Below are 22,284 nucleotides of genomic sequence, written 5' to 3' on the forward strand. Positions count from 1 at the left end.
AAAAACCTTGCCAAAAAGCTCAATCTTGGTCTCACACAAAAATACACATGGTCCCAGGCTTCAACTGGGACGGTGTGCTTTGGTCAGATGAGACCAAGATTGAGCTTTTTGGCAACAAACATCCTAAGTGGGTCTGGCGTGCCACGAAAGATGCGCATGCTGAAAAGCATCTCATACCCACTGCGAAGTATGAGGGTGGGTCATTGATGCTGTGGGGCTGTTTCGCTTCCAAAGGCCCTGGGAACCTTGTTAGGGTGCATGGCATCATGAATGCTTTGAAATACCAGGACATTTTAAATCAAAATCTGTTGCCCTCTGCCCGAAAGCTAAAGATGGGTCGTCACTGGGTCTTTCAGCAAGACAATGACCCTAAACATATGGCCAAATCTACACAGAAATGGTTCACCAGACACAAAATCAAGCTCCTCCCATGGCCATCTCAGTCCCCAGACCTTGTTTTGTTGGCAAAAGGGGGTTGTACAAAGTATTAACACCAGTGGTGCTAATAATTGTGACACACATTATTTGATTTCAAATATTTTTCTCTTTATGTGAATTTTTCCCCCACTGAATGAATGCACTTGTATTGAAGGTTGGATTTTTCTCTTTTTTTCCATTAAGGTCCCATATTATTTGAATTTAAAAAAAAATATTTGAAGCTAAAAAACACATCTTAACCAGGGGTGCCAATAATTATGGAGGGCACTGTATCTGCAGCTAAAGGAAGCGTCTGGTTGAAGTTATTGCTGCCAAGGGGGTGGGGGCACAAAATATTAAATGTGATGGTTCACTTACTTATTTTCCCCCTTCTGTCATTGTTTAAATACTATCCTCATTAAAATACGAAAACCTGTAAATGTTTGGTTGGTTTTAGTTAAAGAAGACACTGTTTTTTCATCTGTGTGATTTTGACAAAAATCAGATAACGTTTGATAGTGATTTTATGCAGAAATGTGAGAAATTCTAAAAGGCTAAGATACTTTTCCAGATCACTATTTCAACATGACAAGCTTCTACCTTGTTCTCGAATCCTGAAACTGCTCACTTCAGATATATTCGTAATGACAACCAGCAAAACGGATCAATCTAATGCGGTATACTCCCCTTATCAGACTGACTTTGAAGTGGCACTAAATTAAATGGTACACAGCACTTGAAAGCAATTTTCAAGATGCTGACATTAAGCAAGCATTCTCAGTTGATACTTCAGCCAGACTTTTCTGCAAATACATTGGCGAGCTGAGGCCAGGCAGTGGAGCTGACTTGTACGATCACACAAGCTTGGATGAGCTCAATTTTCCATCTCAACTGTCTTGACACTTACAGGACATCCTGTGAATGATAAGCAGTCAGCCATGCCCCCATTCCCACCTCCCCACACATTTAACCATGCAGCACTGCCCATTCCCTAAATCTAATTACAGCACTAATAACTCCAGTCATTAATTCATAAGTCTCTTTACTTTCTCATTTCCATTTGTGCTTCATATTTAATCTTCCTTATGATGGCTGAAGTTAGCCCTTTTTCCAAGCGAGGGGACACGACGGAAAGGAATGTCAGTCTGTCAGAGGTTTGAGAGACATGGAACAAAAAGGGTGGTCGAATAGTGTTAATGTATATCAAGAAAGGGGTTCAGGGACAATACTGTAGCTGAAGGAGACAAAGTGATAAGTACATTTTTCACATGGTGCCTTAGACAATAATGAATGGGTATACAGATTGGAAACCTAAATTCAAGCACTTTTTCATCAAGGCTTGAGTACAACCTCTTGGCATGTAAATAGTCAAGCAATAAAGACGTTGACAGAAGGAGGGAGGGAGAGGGTTTCACAATTTGTAACAGTAATGAAACCATTCATCCTCTGGCAAAAGAGTAGAAAGACAGATGCACTAGCGGGCTAACTAACTAACAAACAACCAAAAAGAGAAGCATCTATTTTGTAGCTTTTAAATGAAGTGAAGTTTGGCTGAAGTATTTTTGTTCTCACCTTCTCTTAATACGACATCAAACAGTAATTTACAGTGGGGCAAATAAGTATTTAGTCAACCACCAATTGTGCAAGTTCTCCTACTTGAAAAGATTAGAAAGGCCTGGAATTGTCAACATGGTTAAACCTCAACCATGAGAGACATAATGTGGAAAAAGAAACAGAAAATATTTTTAAAGAATTTATTTCCAAATTAGAGTGGAAAATAAGTATTTGGTCAACTACAAACAAGTAAGATTTCTGGCTGTCAAAGAGGTCTAACTTCTTCTAACGAGGTCTAACAAGGCTCCACTCGTTACCCGTATAAATGGCACCTGTTTTAACTCATTATCGGTATAAAAGACACCTGTCCACAACCTCAGTCAGTCACACTCCAAACTCCACTGTGGCCAAAACCAAAGAGTTGTCGAAGGACACCAGAGACACAATTGTAGACCTGCACAAGGCTGGGAAGACTGAATCTGCAATAGGTAAAACGCTTGGTGTAAATAAATCAACTGTGGGAGCAATTATTAGAAAATGTAAGACATACAAGACCACTGATAATCTCCCTCGATCTGGGGTTCCATGCAAGATCTCACCCCATGGCGTCAAAATGATAAGAACGGTGAGCAAAAATCCCAGAACCACACGGAGGGACCTAGTGAATGACCTACAGAGAGCTGGGACCACAGTAACAAAGGCTACTATCAGTAACACAATGCCCCGCCAGGGACTAAAATCCTGCACTGCCAGATGTGTCCCCCTGCTGAAGCCAGTACACGTCCAGGCCCGTCTGCATTTCGCTACCGAGCATTTGGATGATCTAGAAGAGGACTGGGAGAATGTGTTATGGTCAGATGAAACCACAATAGAACTTTTTGGTAGAAACACAGGTTCTCGTGTTTGGAGGAGAAAGAATACTGAATTGCATCCGAAGAACACCATACCCACTGTGAAGCATGGGGGTGGAAACATCATGCTTTGGGGCCGTTTTTCCTGCAAAGGGACCAGGACGACTGATTTGTGTAAAGCAAAGAATGAATGGGGCCATGTATCTAGAGATTTTGAGTGAAAATCTCCATCCATCAGCAAGGGTATTGAAGATGAGACGTGGCTGGGTCTTTCAGCATGACAATGATCCCAAACACACAGCCAGGGCAACAAAGGAGTGGCTTCGTAAGAAGCAACAGAGAGACATAGTCTCTCCAGCATGTCCTGGGTCGTCCCCGGGGTCTCCCGCCAGTGGGACATGCTTGGAACATCTCTCGTGGGAGGCGTACCAAAGCCACCTCGAATAGCTCCTCTCAACGCAGAGGAGTAATGGCTTGACATAGAGTCATTCCCGGATGACCCAGCTTTCCACTCTATCTCTAAGGGAGAGCCCAGCTACCCTGTGGAGGAACCTCATTTCGGCCACGTGTATCCTGGATCTTGTTCTTTGGGTCACAACCCACAGTTCGTGACCATAGGTTAGGGTAGGGTAGTAACGTAGATCGACTGGTAAATCAAGAGCTGCTTCATCACCACTACGGACCGCATCACTGCAGACGCTGCAACGATCCGCCTGTCAATCTCCTGATCCCTCCTACCCTCACTCGTGAACAAGACCCCAAGATACTTGAACTCCTTGAGTTGGGGCAGGATCAAATCCCCGACTTGAAAAGGGCAAGCCACCATTTTGCGACTGAAGACCAAGGCCTCGGATTTGGAGGTGCTGATGTTCTTTTCAACCGCTTCACACTCCGCTGTGAACCGTTCCAGTGAGAGTTGGAGGTCACAGAAAAATTATGAACAGAATCAGTGACAAAGGGCAACCTTGGCAGAGTCCAACCCTCACTGGGAACGAATGTGACTTACTGCCGGCTATTCAGATCAAACTCCAACACCAGTCGTACAGGGATCGAATAGCCCTTACCAAGGGGCCAAGGGCCTTGGTACCCCGTAATCCCGAAGCACACCCCACAGGTCTCCCCAAGGGACATGGTAGAACGCCTTCTCTAAATCCACAAAACACATGTAGACCGGTTGGACAAACTCCCATGCACCCTCAAGGACTCTGCCGAGGGGCGAGAGCTGGTCCACTCTTCCACGGCCGGGACGAAAACCACACTGCTCCTCCTGAATCCGAGATTCGAACCAATTAGCTGCAAAGCTTTGTTGCTTCAGGAAGCTTGATTTGGCCATCCCTGCTCCCTTGGGGGAGACAATCAACCTCTGCTGCCACCTGCTGTCAACACTGTTGTCGTCCAACATGCCTCCTAGCATGCATTGCAGCACTACAGATATAAATAATAACATTCATGTTTGTGCTAATTATAATTTCATTAATTGCTAGTTATGGTATTTGGTAAAACTTTATTTGACAGTGGCGTCATAATACTGTCATAAGACCATCATAAATATGACATGACAGTGTCATGAGCATTCATGAATGCTTATAACAGATGTCATTTCGAGTCATCCGACAAATTATTTTACTTTTGAATGGATGTAAAAAAATTAAGAGTTCGTGACATAATTTGCCCTATGACACCTAATGACATCTGTCATAAGCATTTAGTAATGACCACGATAGTGTCATGTCAGACGAGCCGCACTGGACTATAAGCCGCAGGATTCAAAATGAGGGAAAAGAGTAGTGGCTTATATTCCAAAAATTACGGTAGATTAGATGAACCTTAAAATCCCATCAACAGCCACAGCTGGCAAGTATTTGATACATTGCTATCTAATTCAACCCGGGGAATACAAAATGGCGGTTCCAATTGCTCATCATACATGCTAGGAGCGAACAGGCAAAACTAAATGTATGCAAGTGAGATATTTGCCAAGAAGCAAAGCTGTGGAAAACTGCCCAGCTGAGCTCAAGCCCTAAGCAAACAACCCTGCAGGGTCATAGTGATTAGATACTGTATATTGGACTAACACACAAACCCAGTGTGGGTGCTGGAAAGGACAAAGTGGATCATGGAACCAGAGCAAGAGCTGTCAGAATGACCTGCAGCTTTGTTTTAATTCCATTATGATAACACGTTTGGAAAAGACAGTCCGTCATGGTAAAAAAAAATACGATTTCAGACTGTAATTACTTGAAAAACAGAGCAGTAAAGCTTCACAGTCAAAAGATATGCGCTCCACAATCAGCTATGACTTTACTGACCCTGTTGAAAGAAGACAGTTATTGAGTCCAGGGAATCAGAATTTTAGTGCTAAGGCCATCCCAGAAGACCAAAAAATTTAAAAGCATTGCTTGAGGCAGCATCCATTACAAAATATTGAGTGCAGATTTATTCATGGGGCAAATGTAGCATTCACGATGCCAAACAGAAATACAAACACAATCAGTAGTAATGTCCATCTATTGTGACCTCACTACAAGTGTTGTGCTCAAGACCATGACCTAACCAAGACTTCATTCAGTCATAATCAAGACTTTTTGGAGTGAAGACCTAGGCTGTTTCTCTCAAAGTTCGAACTTGTGAAGATCGTAACCCAGGACTTGCCAAATTCAGTTGAAAGAACAAACTCCTGAGGACAAAAGGACAGGAAGGCGATGGACGTTTCACAATACCATAAGACAGTGATCCCCAATCATCGGGCCAGGGACCGGTACCAGTCCGTGGCGCATTTGCCACGGGGCTGCAGAGAAAAAAATAAATCATTTGTTAACGACCACAACCAGGCCTGTGCCTCTTGACACATCACTATGCCTTTCTACTCTATAGAACAATCAGAGTAGAGATTTGTGTATGTCGCCATCTAGTGCTTGGCCGCCATTACTGAGGTGTTTGCACACCTATAGCAGCCCAGTGTCAGTCAATGTAAGCAGTAACGGTAGCCACTGTTGACTATGTGCTGCGGGCGGCAACGTCATTGGACATCTTTTTTGCAGGGAATAGGCCACCTGCTGAGCCAGAAGAGGAGCCTACAACCAAGTCCAATCTGCATAATATATGGCTAAAAGCTAGCAAACGAGGCGACAAAAGCAAATGCACTGAGAGCATCATACCTCGTGGCAAATTGTATTGCTCAAGCCAAGAAACCTTTCACGATTGGAGAACTCATTCTGCCTGCGACCAAGGATATTTGCCGTCAAGTTTTAGGAGAGGCCGCCTTTCAAAAAGATTGATTCAGCGTATGGTGAGTTACATTTTCCTTGCACCTAACTCATATGCTCCCAAAAACGTATAAATACGTCCTATTTTTAATTGTTTCAGTGTCCCAAAGACGTATTTATACGTCTTTCACGTTTTTTGTGTGTGTTTTTTTTCACAAAAGACATCTCTGGGTTCTGATTCAACTTAGCTCCAAAGCGCAAAGCTGAAAATCCATTTTAAAGCAATAAAACTGGCCACTGGAGGGCAGTAGCACATTTGGTAAGACCCGCAACCCGATTCAACGGCAACGAACGGCCCGGCCGCACAGCCGGTGCGTCGGCAGAAGACGACCGAATGGACGTCCAGGATGCCAGGCGGCGGACGACCGAGCAGAACAACCGGGACCACCAGTGCAGCGGACAATGCCGTTGAGTCCGTGCTGCTCGCCGAGCAGAGCCCGCAGAGAATCAAGAAAATCCATCTTTATAAGACAGGTGGCGATGAGGGAAAAAAGGGTTGCAATTGCTGGGAGTGAATGAGTTAATGTTCGTTTTTAGCGCCGTTGTGTTATTTTATATTTACTGTAATTTTTTAGCACACAGACGGAGGAAAGAGCGATAAAAAAAAGGGTGAGGGTCTACATGCTAACCGGAACCGAGCTGCTCTTCCAAGTCTCTTCCTCGTATTTCGAACACGAAAAATCACACAAAACTACCCCGACTCATGTAACACACGGCGGTGGGGGTGATTTGCCTTCACCGATTGGCCAGCCCCTGGCGGCGAGCAAGTTTCGGCTCATTGTTCCCTTCCTCCGGCCGATGTCGGAGCGCATAGCTCCCCCAGCACTAGCCGAGTAAAGTGCTCTCTAGGTGGGCGTGCGAAGAGGGCCGAGGGAGGTGAAAGTCTCGACACAATCGAAAGCCGGAGATGAGAGCGCGTGGCTGCACAAGCACCCGCGCTCCCACTTTCATCAGCCACCGACTAGGGTGTGCGACAAGCTGCCGGTCGTCGGCCGAGGGAGGCGGGCACTCTCGACTTCTCGGTGTACAAACCGGTGGCTTGTCACACACCGTAGTCGGTGGCTGATGAGGATTGGCACTCCCGCCTTCACTGGTCGACAAGGAGCATTGTAACCCACAAAATGCAAGCCACCTCCTTATTAAAACGTGTGCCATGATCCTAGTATTTGGCATAATACAACATGTAGCTTACTCACTTCCTCGTCCGTCCAATGGTCCCTCGATTGTCGGACTTGTTTTGCCCATTTGTCGCGATTGACAGGATCTTTTAAAAAACCCAAAAGGCTCACACCACTCTCCTTGGTGTAGCAACAAAAGCCTGAAGCACATTGGGCTAGCATGACACGAAAAATAAACGAGTCAATCCGCAAACCCGGCCGAAACCGAAGTCCTTCGGCATAGATTAGAATTGCTGGATAGTGAAGATGAGCTCATTTTCCGACATCACATCCGCCTTCTTCCTCAACCCACTCAAGCCGGAAGTCACTCATTTTCATAGCGGCGGATTAAAAAAGTTGACGAAATATATCGATCGCTTCCACACACATCCAAGCAGTCAATTTCATTCAGGAGCATAAAATACCGCGTGTAATAGAGCTGGGAATCTTTGGGCACCTAACGATTCAATTACGATTCAGAGGCTCCGATTCGATTATAAAACGATTATTTATGCACTCCCCTCCTTTTTTTAAATTTTATTTTATCTATTTATTTTTTATTTTTTTAATGTTTTGTACATTAGTTCCAAAATTGTTCAAAAATCCTCTCAGGCTAAACCAAACTACTATTTCAGTATCAAGTTAACATATAACAGTAAACAAATATAAAAAAAAAAAATAACAGTAAATAAAAAACTCCGGTCCCCATTCTGTATCAGCAGCTTTAAACTACATTCAGTTAATTTAATGTTCTGAATCAACTGTTACAGTTGTTAAAATTGCTCCCGTTATTCCATAATTTCCCTTCTGTTTACTTTTGTCAAAGTTTTAAAACAATTTCATCATTTAAAGATAGATTAAAGACAAGCGTCTGCCGATTTAGGAGTATTTTAGATAAAACGTTAATTAGGTTCGCTACAACAGAGCCTTCTAGAGAGGTCTACTGCTTTAAGATGGCGGCTGTTTACTTACGCTGGAAAGTCTGTCATTTCGCCTCTCTGTTCAATAATACATGTTCGAACACAGACGTCTGTCAATTTGCATCTAGTTCTACATATCTATGATATCTACTGTAGCCGTATGTTTGTAGCAACTAGCAACTGGGCGTTGTTTGTAGCGGTTGTCAGCAGCAGTCAGGTATGATTGGTTTTTTATCTAGCGGCATGAGTTGAACATGATATTTACTCTCGGTCCGTTCCTCATTGCGTCCCAAAGACCGCGCTGACTGTGTTTTACTTCCGCTTTACCTGGTATAATTCAATAATCAGAATTTGGATATTTGTGAATCGTTCTCGAATCTTCCAAGGCCGAATCGCGAATAATCTAAGAATCGGAAATTTCGCACGCCTCTAGCGCGTAATATGAAATAAACATGTTTTCTTGTGTCATTTGCACTTTAAGAGCATGACAATTCGCAAAGACAAAATCACTATAAATTACATGAACATTGCCTTCCAATGTCCTGTTAAAAACACAGAAGGAGTCCTTTTGTGAGAATATGATATACAGTACCTGTCTTATCTTGGCATCTTTCAGCTACTGCCTGTTTATGTGTTGGATTTAACGATGAATGTGGGGGGAAAAATGGCCAGTTATGGTCACTTGATTCCTATTGGCTTGTCCGTGTAGGATATTCAGCTCCAATCTCATGGACTGATTGCCTTCCTTTCAACACCCCCACCCTCATGGGGTTTGCTTTCAAGGCTTCTGCATCTCTATCTCTCCAGTCCACCTCAGCAGGGCTTGGCATTGTTACCCAAATGTTGAAGGGTCAGCCAATGACTGAGCACTACCCTGATGGACCCTTTTGCTTGGCCAAGTGAGAAAAGGTGAAATCAGTTGTAAGTGGGGTGTACTTGGTAAGACAGATGGCTAGTAAGGAATTTATGTATGTATAATGGATGTGAGTCTAATATCAGGAGATAAAACTTGTAAAATAACTGAGATAATGACACCCCCGATGTTTTTCTCTCTGCCGGCCAGTGCTATAGATCTAACTCTCGGCAGGCAGACAGATACTTGATGATAAAGTGAGTGGGTGGTTTGTTGCCAAGGGGACAATCCCTTTTCAACCCTATTGATCTCGATTCTTATGCAAAGGTAATTAAACGACTGCTTCTCCGTGCTATACTCATAGAGCGGAGAGTGTGGTTTTCCTATTTTCTCCTAATCTACTATTGGTGAGGAGAAATATATACAGTATTTAAAGAAAAAGAAGGTAGAGGATCACCATGTGTTTTTTTTTTCTCCCCTACCCGTCAATATTTCCCATTATAATTCCTCTAAGGTTTCCACTTAATATGCAAACAGGAGCCTTGCCCTCCTGATAAGAAGGGAAAAGATACCATGACTACAGATATAGGGACGGGCATTCAATAGTAATACTGAAAGCCAGTTCCAGTAAGAGAATTCCCATGGAGAATTCAGTTCACTATACATGCAGATTACCTGTGACAAAGGCGAATGGCATCATGTATGCTTGGCAAAGGAATGAGATAATACAATTAATTAAGAGTGAATTCATGTGACTGGAATTCCCTTACTCTTTGTATAAATGCAGTACAGTGGGGCAAATAAGTATTTAGTCAACCACCAATTCTGCAAGTTCTCCTACTTGAAAAGATTAGAGAGGCCTGTAATTGTCAACATGGGTAAACCTTAACCATGAGAGACAGAATGTGAAAAAAAAAAAAATCACATTTTTTGATTTTTAAATAATTTATTTCCAAATTAGAGTAGAAAATAAGTATTTGGTCACCTACACACAAGCAAGATTTCTGGCTGTCAAAGAGGTCTAACTTCTTCTAACAAGGTCTAACGAGGTTTAACGAGGCTCCACTCGTTACCTGTATTAATGGCACCTGTTTTAACGCATTATCAGTATAAAAGACACCTGTCCACAATCTCAGTCAGTCACACTCCAAACTCCTCTATGGCCAAGACCAAAGAGCTGTCAACGGACACCAGAGACAAAATTGTAGACCTGCACCCAGGCTGGGAAGACTGAATCTGCAATAGGTAAAACGCTTGGTGTAGAGAAATCAAATGTGGGAGCAATTATTAGAAAATGGAAAACATACAAGACCAAGGATAATCTCCCTCGATCTGGGGCTCCATGCAAGATCTTACCCGTGGCGTCAAAATGATAACAAGAACGGTGAGCAAAAATCCCAGAACCACACAAGGGGACCTAGTGAATGACCTACAGAGAGCTAGGACCACAGTAATCAAGGCTACTAACAGTAACACAATGCGCCGCCAGGGACTCAAATCCTGCACTGCCAGACGTGTCCCCCTGCTGAACAAAGTACACATCCAGGCCCGTCTGCGGTTCGCTAGAGAGCATTTGGATGATCCAGAAGAGGACTGGGAGAATGTGTTATGGTCAGATGAAACCAAAATAGAACTTTTTGGTAGAAACACAAGTTCTCGTGTTTGGAAGAGAAAGAATTTTAAATTGCATCCGATGAACACCATACCCACTGTTGAGGGTGGAAACATCATGCTTTGGGGCCACTTTTCTGCAAAGGGACCAGGACGACTGATCTGTGTAAAGGAAAGAATCAATGGGGCCATGTATCCAGAGATTTTGAGTGAAAATCTCCTTCTATCAGCAAGGGCATTGAAGATGAGATGTGGCTGGGTCTTTCAGCATGACAATGATCCCTAACACACAGCCAGGGCAACAAACGAGTGGCTTCGTAAGAAGCATTTCAAGGTCCTGGGGTGGCCAAGCCAGTCTCCAGATCTCAACCCCATAGAAAATCTGTGGAGGGAGTTGAAAGTCCGTGTTGCCCAATGACAGCCCCAAAACATCACTGCTCTAGAGGAGATCTGCATGGAGGAATGGGCCAAAATACCAGCAACAGTGTGTGAAAAGCTTGTGAAGAGTTACAGAAAACGGTATTTGGTATTGACGAAATACTTATTTACCACCATGATTTTACAGCATACGTACAGCACTTTACTGTTGCTCACATGAACCCATAGATGCACACATTTATTGTTCCTATGTGTGATGTTTCAATCATAGCAACTGGAAGCAATTGAAGATTCACTGTCTTGCCCAGGGACAGCCGGAGTGGAACCACTGACCCTTCAGTCACTGAATGAGCCACTCCCCCTACTATGTCAGCCAAAAGTAGAGAAACTGCTTGTGTGATACTAATATATTTCATGTTGAACTTCAGCTTGCCCACTTTAGCCAAGTAGTAGTAATGCTTTACATCACTTTATTGATCCCTGCAAAAAGTAAATAGTTGTATTACAATGGACATATCGCAAAGCCCCGCCCACTTGTAAAACTTGGACAACACAAAACTCGGTCAAATTCTCTTTAGTGACAGTGACTGAGTGAACGAAAGATTTATGGATGATGGGCTCATCACCTGTGAGAAGGGCTAAAGGGGTCGCATTTGTAGGGAGTTGGGCGGCAGGCAAACGCTGGGGCCTTGGCGGTCCGACCCCCAAATACAGAAGTTAACTCTTGGGACATTCAGACATCCTCAGTACCACTGACACGCCTTCTTTTGAGGATACAGAGTCTGGGGACTCCGAGGTGGGCTCTCCTATCTTTGGGGTCGAAGTCACTGAGGTGGTTGGAAAGCTCCTGGGTGGCAAAGCCCCGGGGGTCGATGACATCCACCCGGAGTTCCAAAAGGCTCTGAATGTTGTGGGGCTGTCATGGCTGACACGCCTCTACAACATCGCATGGACATTGGGGATAGTGCCTCTGGATTGGTAGACCGGGCTGGTGGTCCCCCTTTTTAAGAAGGAGGACCGGAGGGTGTGTTCCAATTATAGAGGGATCACACTCGTCAGCATCCCCTGGTAAAGTCTATTCAGGGGTGCTGGAAAGGAGGGTCCGTCGGGAAGTTGAATCTTGGATTCAGGAGGAGCAGTGTGGTTTTCGTCCTGGCCGTGGAACAGTGGATCAGCTCTACACCCTTGGGAGGGTCTTCGAGGGTGCATGGGAGTTCGCCAAACCCGTCTACATGTTTTGTGTGGATCTGGAGAAGGCGTTTGAATATGTGCCTCGGGAAGTCCTGTGTGGGGTGCCTCGGGAGTACAGGGTACCGAGCCCCTTGGTAAGGACTGTTCGGTCCCTGTAAGACCGGTGTCAGAGTTTGGTCCGCATTGCCGGCAGTAAGTTAAATTCGTTACCAGTGAGGGTTGGACTCCGCCGAAGCTGCTCTTTGTCACCGATTCTTTTCATAATTATTATGGACAGAATTTCTAAGCGCAGTCGAAGCGTTGAGGGAGCTCGGTTTGGTGGCCTCATTATTGCAAATCTGCTTTTTGCAGACGTTGTGGTGTGGTGTTGGCTTCTTCAAGCCATGACCTTCAACCCTCATTGGAGCGGTTCGCAGCCGAATGTGAAGCAGTTGGGATGAAGATCAGCACCACCAAATCCGAGACCATTGTCCTCAGTCGGAAAAGGGTGACGTGCCCTCTCCGGGTCGGGGATGAGATCCTGCCCCAAGTTGAGGAGTTCAAGTATCTTGGGGTCTTGTTCATGAGTGAGAGTAGGAGGGAGTGGGAGATTGATAGGTGGATCGGTGCAGAGTCTGCAGTGATGAGGACTCTGCATCGGTCCATTGTGGTGAAGAAAGAGCTGAGCCAAAAGGCGAAGCTCTCGATTTACCAGTCCTACCCTCACCTATGGTCACGAGCTGAGGGTCGTGAACAAAAGTACAAGATCTCGGATACAAGCAGCCGAAATGAGTTTCCTCAGCAGGATGTCGGGGCTCTACCTTAGAGATAGGGTGAGAAGCTCGGTCATCCGGTAGGGACTCTGTGTCGAGCCGCTACTCCACCACGTTGAGAGGAGCAGGTTGAGGTGGCTCGGGCATCGGGTTCGGATGCCTCCTCGACACCTCCCTGGAGAGGTGTTTCCGGGCATGTCCCACCGGCTGGAGCCCCCGGGGACAACCCAGGACACGCTGGAGAGACTATGTGCTCGGTCCAACCCTCTTCACCATTTACATACTACCCCTTGGTCGTGTTGTCAGCAGGCATGGAATACAATTCCATTACTATGCTGACGACACACAACTATATTTCAAGGTCACTCCGTCCTCCACCCCCTCCTCCTCTGTTTCTCAACTTGACTCTTGCCTGGAGGAGATAAAGGCTTGGATGAGTGAAAACTTCCTGCAGCTGAACAGTTCCAAAACAGAAGCCATTCACATTGGTACCCCTCACCAGCTCCGTTCCGCCCCCATTTCCTCAGTCTCCTTTTTCGGCCACAAATCTTCCCTCTCCCCTTCTGTGACTAATTTGGGAGTCAGGTTTGACCCCCATCTTAGCTTTAACAATCACATCAATTACATTTGCAAAACCTCCTTCTTTCACCTCCGCAATATTGCCAAACTCCGGCCATCTCTCTCCCGTCCTGCTGCAGAGAGACTCGTACATGCCTTTATCTCCTCCAGGTTGGACTATTGCAATGCACTCCTCATCGGAATCCCTGGCAAGAGCCTACAGAGGCTTCAGTATGTCCAAAACAGCGCTGCCAGGGTCCTGATGAGGGTGCGTAAACATGAGCACATCACCCCCATCCTCCGCACCCTACACTGGCTCCCTGTTCACCTCCGTATTGAATTCAAAATCCTCCTTCACACCCATCACTGTCTACACGGTGTAGCCCCCACCTACCTCACCGAACTCCTCACATCACATACTTCAGACAGAACCCGGTCAGGCCAACAGCACCGTCTACTCCCGCCCAGGACTCGGCTCAAGACTATGGGCGACAGGGCCTTTACAGCCGCTGCTCCCCGTCTGTGGAACGCCCTCCTAGACCATCTCAGATTGGTATCTGATTTTATCTGTGCTTGTGTCTGTTTTGCTTTTACTGTTTTATTCTTAGTCTTTTGCATTTTATTTATTATTTTCTTTTTTTGCCAATGTGCACTTTGAGATTTGTTTTTCAAATGTAAAGTGCGTTACAAAAAAAATGCATTATTATTATTATTACTATGTCTTTCGGCTGGCCTGGGAACGCCTTGGGGATGCCACCGGAGGAGCTAGTTGGAGTGGCTGGGGAGAGGGAAGTCTGGGCTTCCCTTCTAAAGCTGCTGCCCCCGCAACCCGACCCCGGATTAAGTGGTAGATGACGGACAGACGGACGGACGGACGGACGGACCGATGGATGGATGAATGACAATAGATGTGGTCATTTAAAACAAGGAAGATGTTAAATAATGAATAAAAACATAGGCTACTTTACCTGCAATATGACCCAATGGCCACGCTTAGCTGCCAAGTCGAGAACTTGTTCAGCCATGACCTCCTGTCCTTGACCCAGAGACAAACTGTGGAAGTTCTTGTTGTCAAATGTGAACCCAAGCTTCTTCCCTGAAATAAATACATTCAAACATACAATAGATGGATGTAATTCCACTCATTAAGCCACTTCCTGCTATCAGTCTAGCAAACACAGTTACAACAACGTAATTTAAAGCAGTAGCAAAGTAATAAATAAAAACCTAAAATCATCACAATGTTTACCTCTTTTGGAAGTTACAAGCACCTTGCTGACAATAGCCACGCCAACATACTGTTGCAGTGCAATTGAGCTTTTAATCTAACCTCCCAGTAAGACATTAAAACTTTAATTTGGGCAGAAAGTAAATGCCTTTCTTACCTGTGCCATAGAGATTGAACAAGGCAATTAGTTTTGTCACACTACAATGTCGACCTAACTGCAGACAGATAGTGAGGTTCCTGTTTTAGCAATAGAAGCTCCCGACTCAGGCCAAAATCATGTCACCAATTGCTTTCGTAACAAGATGTTATTGTGGTGCACAGTTCAGTTAGTGTTAGGCTAAAATCACTGTGCTCTTTCTATTGCAATGATATGATAACTTTCAGCTTTGATCCACACAGCGTGAGGCTGCTGGTATTCAATTAGCAGACAAGTTCCAGAAGCAATCTGTCCTGTTATCATATTAGGAAAGGATTTCATAAAGGTTCAAGGTCTGTTTGCTTCATCTCGAGCTGATTCAATCTGATATGGATTTGTTTGTAAAACCGTGGCTTTAAGGCCATTACAAACCAAGAAAGTCAGATCCAATTGGTCTTAGCACAGAGCGCTGTGAAATCACTTCCCGTTGGAGATTTTACTGATTGCTCGGGTTTTGGTTGGTGTTAAACTCAATGAACTCATCAGATATGATCACTTTGGCTTACGAAGGAAATTTAAATGGAATAAAGGAAAAAAAAATACTGCTTTTAATAAACACTGATCTTTATCGTGCTTTAACCCTTTAACACCGAACGTGTCGGCAGCGAAGCGTTTAAGCATATCGTCTTTGAAGCTTCGTCACGCTGTAATTACATCACCCACGTGCTGCTGGTTGGTCTCGTTTGAAAGTGCGGAAGTTGATGACCACACCAGTTTTATTTGAAGTCAATCAGCCAAGAAAAACGGGAGATAATGTCATTTGAGTTTTATAGTTTTATTGCACTCATAAAAATGCATTAAAACGCTGCATGAACCATGTATCCATCTCCATATTTCCATCATTTCTTGTCCTTTTTCAAAACCGAAAGCAGCACAAGAGACTACTTATCCCAAGTGTCGTTGTGATGTCAGGAAGGACGCACCGAATGTGATCATTTTAAATAAATTTCCGAGCGAGGCGCCAACTATTGAAAGGGAGGCATGCGAAGCAAGCAACGGCCGGTGTTGTGCCGAAAAATGCACAACACCGGTTTGTTTGAGCGAGCAACTTTGAAACGTGCAGAATGAATCTAAAACTACATTTAGCACAAGCTAATGCATTATTTCAGTAACTCAAGGAAGAAGATGACTCGTATTTGTCGTTGTTTTCCTCTGATGAATCGGCGTCTCGGCGAGTAGAAGTGACAGTATAGCGCAAACGGCGAAAAGAGTAGGCTGTGTGACGCAGCTCCCTCCGTGACCTCTTCAAGAAGCTTTATTGAGTGCGCAAAAAAAAAAAAAAAAAAACTTTATTGAGTCGCATGCCTGAAAAATTTGAATTCAACTACTTGTAAATATTTTTTTAAAATACTTTTTTTCAATGTTATATATATTTTTTCTTCACTATAATCTTTTCAATTTTTATGTAGATGTGTGTTCGAGAAGCTTGATTGCATGTACGTATATACTTTTGATAAGGTAATGGGTACAACACCTAACTTCACAAAGAGATATCTTACAAACCCTTTTTGTGTTAGATGATATATATATAAATTTTTTCTCACTATTTTGCACACTATATAACCTGTTTTGACCATAGTATGTGTAAAGGCCAAAAACGCCTATGACCATACCTGCTGTTTGTGTTGAATTGTCAAACATAAAACTATTCAATCTTATTTTTTTCTATTGAATGTTTATCCTAACAAGTTGAATAAATATTATCAAGCTTCAAAACGGTTGGTCGAGCATGTTTGGTTGTCAATGGGACGTCAACATTACAAATTTTGAAAAAAAAAATTGGGATTTTTTTGTCTTTTTGGGTCCAAAATGTGGATTATAATTGGTCAGTGAAGAAAACAACAGTTTAGACATGAAGTTCAAGGTGTCCTGAAAAAAGGGACCCAATTTGGCCATTGTAAACAATTTTTTCTTTGAAATATAAAGGCAACATCAAATGCATGCAAATTCGGCCAAAATAGGCTTAGGTGTTAAAGGGTTAAAGACCAGATCAAGAGAGCTTTTTCACTTCCGATGTCCGTCAGCCCTTAAACCAATACACTGTTTATTTATTTATTTTTTTAAATGAATGAATTCAATTACTAAACAATTGTAGATATATCGGATTCAAATATCAAGAAATATTCTTGGTAACATTTTGACGTGCCGATTACCAGTGTTGGACACGCTACTTTGAAAAAGTAATTAGTTATAGTTACTCACTACTTCTTCCAAAAAGTGAGTTAGTAACTGAATTACTCTAAAGTAGGGCTGTCAAAATTATCGCGTTAACGGGCGGTAATTAATTTTTTAATTAATCACGTTAAAATATTTGACGCAATTAACGCACATGCCCCGCTCAGATTAAAATGGCAGCAGTGTAATGTCCGCTTGTTACCTGTTTTTTGTTGTTTGGCGCCCTCTGCTTGGGTCCAAATGATTTTATGGGTTTGGGGAGTGAGCATGGTGTAATGACATCAACAATGGCGAGCTACTAGTTTATTTTTTGATTGAAAATTTTACAAATTTTAATAAAATGAAAACATTAAGAGGGGTTTTTATATAACATTTCTATAACTTGTATTAACATTTATCTTTTAAGAACTACAAGTCTTTCTATCCATGGATCGCTTTAACAGAATGTTAATAATAAAGGCATCTTGTTGATTTATTGTTATAATAAACAAATACAGTACTTATGTACCGTATGTTGAATGTATATATCTGTCTTGTGTCTTATCTTTTCATTCCAACAATAATTTACAGAAAAATATGGCATATTTTATAGACGGTTTGAATTGCGATTAATTACGATTAATTAATTTTTAAGCTGTAATTAACTCGATTAAAAATTTTAATCGTTTGACAGCCCTACTCTAAAGTAAAAGTAACTAGTTACCAGGGAAAGCAACTATTTCCGTTACTTTAAAAAGAAGTTGTTGTATGTCAAATAATTTGAATTTTTCTGAGCAGTATTCGAGTCAGTTGAATAGAGAAGAACAGACAGGTAGTTGTGTTATAGAACCTTGTAATATTTATTTCACCTCACCAACAACAGATTTATCCTACACTTGAAGTGCAACAAAAATAAAAAGTAAACAATATAATAAAATAACAATGCACATTACATGTACGTTCTTTCCTTTAAGTTCGACCAACTTGAAATAGTGTTTATATCTCCACCTCATAAAGGACAAATTTTCCTCTGAATGCTCTGCCATCATATCCCTCTGCATCTGTTTTGCGTGTGTGTGTTTGCCGCACGCGCTGTTCCGGTTTGTGTGTGAAAACACCGGCTCTGATTGGCTTACCATGACACATGACTCTAACCCTCAGCCAATCACAATCACTTCCATCGAATCTATCCAGGGGGTGCATTCAGGTAGCCTCGTCCCCTACTCCCCCGTCATCCTCAAAGCGTCTGCCGTCCTCAAGATGGAGGCAGCATTCTTGCTGGTTGACATTGGGGGATGGCAACGAGGCTAGCATTCAGGTGTAGCAAACACAGAAACGTTAGCAAGCTTTGGAAAGCATTGTCTAATTGAATGAGCAGTAACCAAGAGCCTGGAGTCATAAGAAGTACGTGCGCTATTCTCGAACCTCAACGCACCCCAAGTCTTGGATGACAAATAAACAGAGCAGAGTAGACTCGCTATTATTCCCAACACTGCCGATTACCAATTTCAAGGTACACCATGGTATGAAAGCATCACGGTTTCAAAACCGCATAAATTTTCTGTCGTACCCTCCCTACGGTATTACCTATTACAATATTTTCCGCCACTTGGTAGCCAAAAAAGGCCATCAACAATATCTAAATTATTCTGAAGTGTAAAGTAACTCTGAAGCCAATGGCATTTACTTTCTGCCAGCCCTATTTCATAAATATGTCATCTCATAAATATGTGACCTTTAGTATAATCCCTTCAATCTAGCCAGATTTCTGGCAGTGATGGTTTATGCTAAATAAAAGCACAAGACAGATGTGATAGAGCAACCGCTGTTCTCCCTGATAATCTTATGAAATTGCAATCGGAGTAGCAAGGAACTATGCCTGCACTTCACTTCAATAGACTGCTTCACAAAAATCTCACGTTCTTTGACAATATGAAGAAATGACAGCTGTGTTCACAGTATGTATGCTCTGATAAAGCCCCCGCATGCTGTGAGGAGGAATTTTATGGCTTATTAAAGATAAAACAGTCAGAGTATTACCGTGTTTCTCCACATCCTTCAAAGGATCAACTCCAGGAGAGAGGATGAAGAACATAGGCGTCGTCGGACCTGTCTCTTCAAAGGACACTGCGAAGTCCAGAGATCTGCCAATCACGTACTTGCTCCCTAGTTTCTCCTCAACAAAGTCTCTGTAGGGAGAATGGAACTACATGACGGCACTTTTTGGTATCTTTGACAGACGAGCTCAACAAAGTCTCTAAATCTCTTTAAGAGAAAAATACTGGACATTTTATCAATCAAACCAAATATTTAAATGACCCAAACTTACTCAGTACTAGACAATTGCACGAGTCACTATGATCCGAGTCATAAGTGTAGTCGAGTCGAGTCACGAGATTATGTTGAGTCGAGTTATAAAGTTATGTTGATTTAAGTCGGATCGAGTCTCCGAGTCACGAGATTATGCCAAATCGAGTCATGAGATTATGTTGAGTCAAGTTGAATCTTGAGATTATGTCAAATCTCGAGATTATTTCGCGTCGAGTCACGAGGTTATGTCGTGTCGAGTCGCGAGGTTATGTCGATTCGAGTCTCGAGGTTATGTCTCGTCTCGTCTCGAGGGTTATGTCGAGTCGAGTCACGATGTTATGTTGAATCAATTTGAGTCACGGGGTTATGTCGAGTAAAGTTATTCGAGTCACCAGGTTAGGTCGAGTAAAGTCGATTCGAGTGGCAAGGTTATGTCGAGTAAAGTCGAGTCATGAGATTATGTCGAGTCAAGTCGAATCTCGAGATTATGTCGAGTCAAGTCTCGAGATTATTTCGAGTCGAGTCATGAGGTTATGTCGAGTCGAGTCTCGAGGTTATGTCGAGTCGAGTCTCGAAGGTTATGTCGAGTAGTCTCGAGGGTTATGTCGAGTCGAGTCACGAGGTTATGTCGAATCGATTCGAGTCACGGGGTTATGTCGAGTAAAGTGATTCGAGTCACAAGTTTATGTTGAGTAAAGTCGATTCAAGTCACGAGGTTACAGTATGTCGAGTAAAGTCGAGTTATAAGGTTATGACAACTCGAGTCGGATCGAGTCTCCGAGTCACAAGATTATGTCAAATCGAGTCACGAGATTATGTTAAATCAAGTCGAATCTCGAGATTATGTGGAGTCTTGAGATCATTTCGAGTCGAGTCTCTAGGCTACAGTATGTCGAGTCTCAAAGTGATGTCGACTTGATTCGAGTCTCGAGGTGACGTAGAGTCGAGGCTCGAGGTTATGTCGATTCGAGTCTCGAGGTTAAGTCGATTCGAGTCTCGAGGGTTATGTCGAGTCGAGTCACGAGGTTATGTCGATTCGAGTCTCGAGGGTTATGTCGAGTCGAGTCACGAGGTTATGTCGAGTCGAGTCACGAGGTTATGTCGAGTACAGTCGATACGAGTCGCGGAGTTATGTCGAGTAAAGTCGAGTCGAGTCACGAAGTTATGTCGAGTAAAGTCGAGTCGAGTCACGAGGTTATATCGAGTCGAGTCATGAAAATATATCAAGTAAAATCGAGACGAGTCACGAGGCTATGTCGAATAAAATCGAGTCGAGTCACAAGGTTATGTTGAGTAAAGTCAAGTCTCCGAGTCACGAGGTTATGTCCAGTAAAGTTGAGTCTCAGAGTCACAAGGTTATGTCAAAACGAGTCGAGTCACGAGATTATGCCGAGTTAAATTATAAGGTTATATCAAGCCAAGTCGAGTCTCAAGGTTATGTCGAGTAGAGTCTCTGAATCACGAGGTTATGTTGAATCTCCGAGGCACAAGGTTATGTTGGGTTGAGTCACAAGATAATATCGAGTCAAGTCCAACTGAGTTATAAATTTATGTCGACTCATGAGATTATGTCGAGTCGAGTTATAAGGTCATGTCGAGTCAAGTCGGGTCGAGTCACGAGGTTATGTCGAGGAGAGTCTCGAGGTTATGGTGAGTCGAGTCGAGTCATGAGGTTATGTCGAGTCGAGTCACAAGGCTGTAAAGACGAGTTGTGTCAGGTCAAAAGTTATAAAAATGAGTCTTGTTAAGTCAAAAGGTTGTCGAGTCGAGTCAATTCGAGTCACAGGTTAGTCAGCCTTCACAAGTCGAGTCAAGTCACGAGTCTTGGACCCTCCCAACTCAAGCGAGTGAAGTCCGAGTGCGTTTTTTTTCCATGAAGTTCGAGTTGAGTTACCAGTCATCAATTTGCGAGTCTGAGTCCTTCTGACTCGAGTCCAATTGTCTGCTCAGTACAAACTCTAACAGCAAAATAGATTAGCAGTGAATAAGATTGGTGAAACATACTGTACGTGTACAAATGGCCTTCAAGCACTTCTCGACATTTGACCACATTGTTGCCATGGGATCATTTTGTCAAATCACTCGTTGTTCACTCCTTCAGACCTGCATTAATTTTTATGAAGCTGCGATATTAATGGTGGCACAGTCATAAAGTAAAATCCAACATCCAAGAGATTCTCAATAAGGTTGGCTCTGGACTCTGCGGTGTTAATTCATGTGTGAAAATTATGTCTCATGCCTCCTGAACCACTCTTTCCCAATTTGAGTTTAATGAATCATGGTATTGCCATCTTGGAATGTGTCCATATCAATGAGGAGGAAAAAGACCATTGATTTTAAAAATGGCTATTAACTGAAATACTTTTCGCCGTAATATTGAATCCGCTATGAAAAATTTAGACGAGAACAATTAAGAAAACAAAGTTACCAGAAAAAAACAGGCTATTTCAATTGTTTATGAATGTTGTCCCCAAGCATGAAACACAACAAACCGAAGCAACTTCAAATAGAAAAAGGGGGAAAAAAATGATTGTGGTTTGTCAATGGGATGATTGTAATTCATTCTAGTAATTACTTTAGAACATGTTATTTGCTTGGTTGAATAGTTATTATTCATCACATCGCAGATTAGGGTCAACAAGGCCAAAGCTATTTAATGAGTGGTCATAATCAAAAATTTTCAAACACATTTCATATTACATTAACAATCTAATTCGCAATACAAGTAGATTGGTTCATTCAGACAAACGTTGATGGGGGAGAATATTACGTTATGCTTTTGTGACGTATGATTGCTTCTGTGACATAGATTGTAACAACTTCTATTGTTTTTCACCTTGTTCCCATAGTTAGGAGACGCGCTTGAGAATGTTTGTCATTGGGCAGGG

General features: G+C 42.9%; 1 protein-coding gene across 2 annotated transcripts in view; it reads right to left on the bottom strand.

The window, feature by feature from the left end:
- Nucleotides 1–22,284, bottom strand: part of LOC130909395 (dynein axonemal heavy chain 9-like) — a 238,714-nt gene that overhangs the window by 38,814 nt on the left and 177,616 nt on the right. For both annotated transcript variants that reach the window (XM_057825789.1, XM_057825790.1), the window contains 2 exons: nucleotides 19,127–19,275; nucleotides 14,477–14,604 (listed from right to left, as the gene is read on the bottom strand). In XM_057825789.1, the coding sequence (XP_057681772.1) occupies nucleotides 14,477–14,604; nucleotides 19,127–19,275 (277 nt within the window). The remainder of the gene's footprint in view (nucleotides 1–14,476; nucleotides 14,605–19,126; nucleotides 19,276–22,284) is intronic.

Source organism: Corythoichthys intestinalis, chromosome 21 (genome assembly GCF_030265065.1).
Source record: "Corythoichthys intestinalis isolate RoL2023-P3 chromosome 21, ASM3026506v1, whole genome shotgun sequence".
Lineage (NCBI taxonomy): Eukaryota > Metazoa > Chordata > Actinopteri > Syngnathiformes > Syngnathidae > Corythoichthys > Corythoichthys intestinalis.